Source organism: Abrus precatorius, unplaced genomic scaffold (genome assembly GCF_003935025.1).
Source record: "Abrus precatorius isolate BTA unplaced genomic scaffold, Abrus_2018 Scaffold7, whole genome shotgun sequence".
NCBI lineage: Eukaryota > Viridiplantae > Streptophyta > Magnoliopsida > Fabales > Fabaceae > Abrus > Abrus precatorius.
In genome coordinates this window covers 4,268,456-4,275,636 of record NW_020874417.1, presented here as the reverse complement: position 1 = coordinate 4,275,636, position 7,181 = coordinate 4,268,456, and the positions used below count along the sequence as shown (strand labels likewise).

At 34.8% G+C, this 7,181-nt stretch overlaps 1 protein-coding gene across 4 annotated transcripts; it reads left to right on the top strand.

Moving 5' to 3' along the window:
- Nucleotides 1–5,513, top strand: LOC113872477 (protein CNGC15a-like). 4 transcript variants are annotated; one of them, XM_027510058.1, is made up of 7 exons: nt 1–381; nt 970–1,495; nt 2,332–2,544; nt 2,722–3,014; nt 3,388–3,499; nt 3,990–4,226; nt 4,678–5,513. In XM_027510058.1, the coding sequence occupies exons 1-7, from the start codon at nt 335–337 to the stop codon at nt 5,383–5,385; spliced, it is 2,136 nt and encodes a 711-aa protein (XP_027365859.1). In that variant the 5' UTR covers nt 1–334; the 3' UTR covers nt 5,386–5,513. The 4 variants fall into 4 exon arrangements, with proteins under 4 accessions (XP_027365859.1, XP_027365861.1, XP_027365862.1 ...); XM_027510060.1 differs by having other exon boundaries at nt 1–518; XM_027510059.1 differs by lacking the exon at nt 1–381 and adding an exon at nt 748–776.
- Nucleotides 5,514–7,181: the final 1,668 nt, after the last annotated feature.

The following is a 7,181-nucleotide window of genomic DNA, read 5'->3' as shown; positions in this document are numbered from 1 at the left end:
AGTGGTTTCACTATAGAATGAGACTACTCCATAACCCATGTTTTGGTTTTATTCATTGATTAGGACAAATCAGGAGATTAAAATTAAAATTCATTGTACTAGTCAAACACTGAATCCAAGGTAGTATTGAAGGAAAATTGACTGCAAGGATTTTCTGGTTAAATTTCATTTTCCTCTCTATTTCCCTTATGAATTATTTATTTTCTTCTCTCCCTTTTTTCTAGCTGATGGTCTTTCTCTTTCTAACTCTATTATTTCTCCAAATAATGGAATTTGAATGTGATGCTTTTCATTGATATGTTTCTCCAAACTGAACCTTAAAATTTTGCATGGAATGGAAGAAGCAGATGAAGGAAGTTTTGGTGGCTCTACAAGAACCTCGTGTGTTTCATTTCATATTTTTTGTTCAGTAGTTTCGTCATTTTATCTCAAAAAAATAATGTCCATGTATGACCATGAAGTCCAAGGGGCAACGACTTTGAATCCTTTGCAAGCTTTTAGAACTGTCAAATTCACAGGTTTTGCCTGTTCTTTCATGAATAAACACGAAAAGAGTACTGTACTTATAGCTTATGAACAGTGTGCTACTTTTCTTTCACATGATTTCTGGGAAAAGATTGTACGGAAACTTGCTTCATTATTTTGTGGTTGAGCTCTTAAATCTTTTCTTGTGGTTAATACGCCTTTGTATATATGTTCTCTTGTATCTACTTGAAGAGGGAAACTGAAAAGTTGAATTAGAGAAGTATGGTTTCTAATAGTTCAAGATCTGTGAGGTTTGCCAGTTCTTCTCTTTGACATTGAGCCGCAAAATTGCACATAGTTTGAATTTAGTGCAACTTATGCTAGTGATTCTATTAAATTATTCATGTTATAGGACTTATATCAATTTGTGTGATTACAATTTTGTCGGAGTTGGCCATTTTCATCACCTTTTTTTATTTTGGTTTTGGTGTTATATGCATCCAGATTTCGTGATGAATTGGACACAAATAAGTTAATGGAAAACAAAGAGAGTCACTTGTCAATGCTGGCTTATGAGATGAGTGGCAAACAGAAGTTTGAGAAGGATGCAATAGGGAGGTCCTTAGATGGAAGAGAACTTTCCAGGGTCTTTTCTGAGGATTATGATGCCGCACAAATGTTGATATTGGATCCTAGGGGAACTAGAGTAAATAAATGGAACAAAATATTCTTAGCAGCTTGTTTGATTTCACTATTTGTGGATCCCTTATTCTTTTACTTACCAGTGGCTAAGAAAGACAAGTGCATTGATATGTCAACTGGTCTTGAAGTGTCCCTTACCATAATTCGGTCACTGGTTGATGCATTTTACATTATTCAGATTTATTTTCGGTTTCAAACCGCTTATATTGCTCCTTCCTCTCGTGTTTCTGGTAGAGGAGAGCTTATTATAGACTCTTCTAAGATTGCATCAAAGTACCTGCAGAAAGACTTCTGGCTTGATCTTGTGGCTGCTCAACCACTTCCACAGGTATGTTCCTGATAGAAAAAAAATGTGTTATTTCTTCTGATCCCAATGGTTCTGAAAACTTGTTGATGATGAAACTAAGGAGATGAATTAGTTCTTAGAAAATTGATGACATGTCCAAAACTTAGCTAATTTGAACTTTAGTATCATCAAATCGGATTGGTTAATTACTGAACAGTATTAGCACATCTTAAATATTCTAAATGACCTTAGTCAACTCTAGGTATAAATATAAACTTCACACTAGATTTCCTGATAGCTCTATAAAAATCGGATTGCTATCACTATATATTGAAACTTTTTCTCAATTTGATACATAAAAATCAGGGTCAACTTAACAGTTGATTTGCAATTTTATGCTTGTGTACCTAGATAATCTGGGATTTAGAAGACTTCTTAATGGTGTGATTGCTTTTACCTTTATTTTCATTGTTAATTTACACCATTCTAATGTTCACATTCTGCCAAATGGATGAAAGAGAAGGATAAAGACTACAAAGAATCTACTTGGTTGAATGATGCCAAAACATATTTGGACACATTGAATAGTAGATTCGTTGTAAGTTTTTTTAAGATTATAATTTTTCACAAGGACATTTTGTGTCCAAAAACACTTACACTTTCTCACACTCAAAAGCCTCTCCGCTGTGCTATGTTAAAACAATAATATACATTATATTCTAAATACTGTTGATGTCCTTGGCTGCATTTCTCAGGGTCATTTGCTGTGAACTAAATTGATATTACAGTTCAAAATACTGTTGTCTCAAATGTATACATCCTGTTTTGTTTTTTCATCTGCCGCAGGATAACAATTTAGTAATTCATATACATGTTAGGTATTGATTTGGGCTGTAATCCCAAATCTAAAGGGGTCTCAAATGATTGCTTCAAGGCATGTTTTGCGCCTTGTTACCATTTTCCAGTACCTCTTGAGGTTGTATCTTATTTATCCCTTATCATCTGAAATCATTAAGGCAAATGGGGTAATGATGGAGAAAGCATGGGCTGGGGCAGCATATAATCTGACGCTCTATATGTTGGCTAGTCATGTAAGTAATGTTCCAAATAATTCTTTGCATAAGAACTTTTGATGGATGGACTTTGTACTACAGCTTTCAAATTTGGAACATATCAAGATATCTTTTTCTTATTTTTCAACATTTTCATTATTTTATCTTATTTGTTGCTTCTAATTCGGTTATTAACTGTTTTTTTATTTTAAAAAGGTTTTAGGTTCCTCTTGGTATCTTTTATCAATTGAAAGGCAGAATGAATGTTGGAAGAAAGCTTGTACATTGCAGTACCCATACTGCCAGTATCATTATCTTGAGTGTCAAAGCATAGGTGACCCAAATAGAATTGCTTGGTTAAGATCAAGTAATCTATCAGACCTATGTGATCAGAACAGTGATTTCTTTCATTTTGGCATTTTTGCGGATGCTCTAACTTTGGAAATTACGGGCTCCAAATTCTTCAACAAATACTGTTACTGTCTTTGGTGGGGACTAAGGAATCTAAGGTGACTCAATTCTTTATATGCCAAAGTTGAATAATTTATCAAACAACAAATTCAGTCCATCTTTGATTTACCTATGTTAATTTGATGGCAAGAAACATGATCCAGAGCATAATCATCACTTCACTGAAGATCAGAGATATACTGATTATTATATGATTCCAATCAACCATGTCTTAATAAAAGATATATTTATTTAATAGAAACAAACTCAAATTTTCCTTTTCGGTTTTATTATAATCAAGACCTTCATATTCTTCAGCAAAATATTTTTTTTTTGGGGGTCTTAAACAACTATTCATTCTTGATCCTTGACCCATTTTTAGTCCACTCTATTGTTTGTGATATCCTAACCATTTCTAAGCCAAATTTGCAGCTCTGTAGGACAGAATCTCTTAACAAGCACACGGGTTGCAGAGATAAATTTTGCTGTGATTGTTGCAATTCTTGGATTGGTGCTCTTTGCATTGCTTATAGGAAATATGCAAGTAAGTCTACTATTGCCAGTCATTTAATGTGCTGCAAGTTTTAGAACTTCATAATTGTTTGCAAAACTAAACTCATAGTCTGTTGGGTATATTAGTATTATTTAATATCACGATTATTGAGACTTTTTCTTTTTGGCTTAAAAGGATTATTTAGAGTTCAATATGAAATTTCTTTTTAGTTGCGTAATATGAAAATTCTGATCTTGTGAGACAGGTTTTCATTGATTAGGACTTATTGTCATTCTTTGTACTGAATGGTCATCCCTATACTAACTACTAAGCTTATAATGATCTCCAATTTAAACTTCTACACTAACTACTAAGTTTATTGAGGTACCAACTAGGACCTTGATCCATGCCAGCTTGTCCACATTCATTGTGGACTGAAAAATGCATCATGTTATATGTGTGACATTCACCTACGATCATAACTCTGATACTCATATTTTGTATTTTCATCCTTTTTTCATATAAATGATCTGATTAATAGACCTACCTGCAATCCACCACTACACGGCTAGAAGAATGGAGAATAAGAAGGACAGATACGGAAAGATGGATGCATCACAGGCAGCTCCCTCATTACCTAAAGCAAAATGTGCGCCGTCACGACCAATTCAGATGGGTTGCCACTCGAGGAGTTGATGAGGAAACTATTCTCCGAGACCTTCCTGTGGACCTCAGACGCGACATCAAACGCCACCTTTGCCTTAATCTAGTCCGACAAGTAAATATTTGTTTTCTTCTTTGCAAGTTCATTCTTTGACTGTGTTTTGTGTTGTGAATTTGTTAGTTTCATATAAGCTAGTCATGTTAGAGATGTAATATAAAAACCATTAATATGTCAGCTTAAAGACATGATAAATGACAAGTGAGCCTCTAAACCCAAGTTGTCTAGATTTTGATCCTTGCCTCATTCTTCTAATAAAAAGTTGAATTTCAGCTCAAGGTTGATGCTTCAAGCCCAAAGGGCACTTGTGGCGAGGGGCCGGTTAGATATGCAATATAAAAGCCATTTGTGTATCTTCATGTAACAAATTAAGCTTTCACATTTCACAATCATTGCTTCATATGCAATGTTCAAATCCTAGCCAGAGTATATGCAAGAGTTTTACCTTGTTAACCTGTTTCTTGGGAAACAAACTAGTAAGAATGAACTACTTATTGGCCCATGGCAGGTACCACTATTTGATCAAATGGATGAGAGGATGCTAGATGCAATATGTGAGAGGCTGAAGCCTTCTCTTTTCACTCCAGGAACTTGTGTAGTTCGTGAAGGTGACCTTGTGAATGAGATGCTCTTCATTGTTCGAGGACGCCTAGATTCTTGCACCACCAATGGTGGCAGAACAGGTTTCTTCAACACCTGCAGAATTGGCTCTGGTGACTTCTGTGGAGAAGAGCTATTGCCATGGGCCTTGGACCCTCGTCCAACCGTCGTCCTTCCTTCTTCGACTCGAACCGTGAAAGCCATCACTGAAGTGGAGGCTTTTGCACTCATTGCTGAGGACTTGAAGTTTGTGGCAGCCCAATTCCGCAGGTTGCATAGCAAGCAACTGAGGCACACATTTAGGTTCCACTCTCATCAGTGGAGGACTTGGGCTGCATGCTTTATACAAGCAGCGTGGTTTAGGTATAAGAGAATGAAAGAGACTAGTGATCTTAAGAAAAAGGAGAATGTGATGATGTCCTATGTGCCTGGAACTGGCACTGAACATTTCTCTGCACCACTGCAGCCCCTAATGAGTTCAAGTTTAAGAATTTGTGCTGCTAAACTAACAGCCAGCCCAAGGAAAGGTAGGAGCTTAAGATATGGTGCTGAACTTGACATTCTTGGTTCATTGAGGAAGCCCCTTGAACCTGATTTTACTGATGATGATAGTTGAAAGCATTGGAGGACTAGGACTGCTAATCATTGTGTATTTTAGGACTATGAAAGGAGTATGTGATGCTTATTAATTATAGAATATAGTGAACTATGTAACTATGAAGGACTCCTCACCTTTTAGACCAGGACAAAGGATGGAAACAAACTATATCTGAGGCAAAATTTTGCATAATAAACGATTGAACTACTGGCACAGTATCCTTAACTCAAGTGGCACCCTGTTCCTTTGTATACATGATGATTCCATATTCTAATTCAAGTCTCTTAAGTCTTCACTTTTAGCCTATTGTTTATCTTCTCACACAGGTGATAGACTACTTTTGGTGTAAATAAATAAATAAATAGAAGAAAATTGGTGAATAATTTAACTTATTATTTTTTGTTTTGGGTAGATTGAAGATTCTAACTTATGGTATGGACTAACTTCTATGTTTGGTCAAATAATTTGGACTGCTTCAGCTGCTAATGATTGAGCACATAATACAAAGCGAAGAATTCTTTTTTGTTTGGTGAACTAAAGCGAAGAAATTTGAGCAGATCAGTCACCAGTGTATGTATAATGGAGCTGGCCCAGGATAATGATGCCTAGGCCCAGATTAAAGTATCTGTTTGCCTATTTGCATAAACCCATAAAAAATTGGCAATCTGCTTTCATGCCAAACCTTTTTGGGCCTTATGTAAACACAAATCAACTGTTTGTTAAAGATTACTTTTTACATTTCGAACTACATTTTTTTATAGGATTTAATTTTTAAAATAATTCATAAATAAAATTGCGGAAGTCATTTATAAACCATTTCTGAAAATGATTTACAAATGAGTTCTAGAATTCAGTTTTTGAAATGTATCAAAAATGTTTTCAAAAATTAAAAGTGTTTAATAAATAACAAAAAAAGGGGTGGTGTAAACAGCCATTACGTGGTTTGATTGTGGGTTTCTAGCGGTTGTACATGTTGGTACCGTTGAAAATGATCTTTTAGCTGTTAAATAACACAATAGAATTAATTTAAATTTTGCACATCCAGCCAAATAAAATTTACGGAATATATCCCCTCATATTAATTTTAAGCCAAATAAATTTTTGTATGTCTCTCTTTTGATAGACATTAAATAGGTGATGCCTATTTAATATTTTATTAGAAGAAAGATAAATGCAAGATTTCAACATGACCTATCATGTACATGAGAAGATTCTTTTCTGATCAACATTCCTTAGATGATTTCTTAATTCTTATTGTCGCCTTCTTTATACGTGCTTGGGCATTTTTTGGGGGGGGTGGTGGGGTAGTACATGGGTCAAAAGGGCCATTGTTTGGCCATACTCAACTGCATGTGGTAGGTCCAAAAAAATGTCACATATGATACAAATTTCAGTAATAGTCAAATAGCTAATGGGGTCCCAAAGAATATTTGAGACAAGAAGTTCGGTGAGCAACAAACGCTGAAATCACCAATTCATGGAAATCAGCATATTTTTTGACCAACATTACTTCAAATATAATGGAAGACACAAAGAATATTCTCAACTCATTTACTAAACCTAAACTATTAGTTCAACTTGGTTTTGAGACATAATCTTGTTTGTTTTTGTCCACATCTTAAGAGAATTAAAATAAATTTTGAAAAAAATAGTAACTCCTAGACTCACTATAAAACTTGATTTTTCAAAGAAGGAGAAAAGAAGTCCTTAAAAATATCTTTAGTTTCTGTTAAACGGTCAACAAGTCCATTCGATGTGTGGTGTTTTTTACCATCACTTCTTCTTCCTTTTTCATTTTTTCATCAAACTTTTCA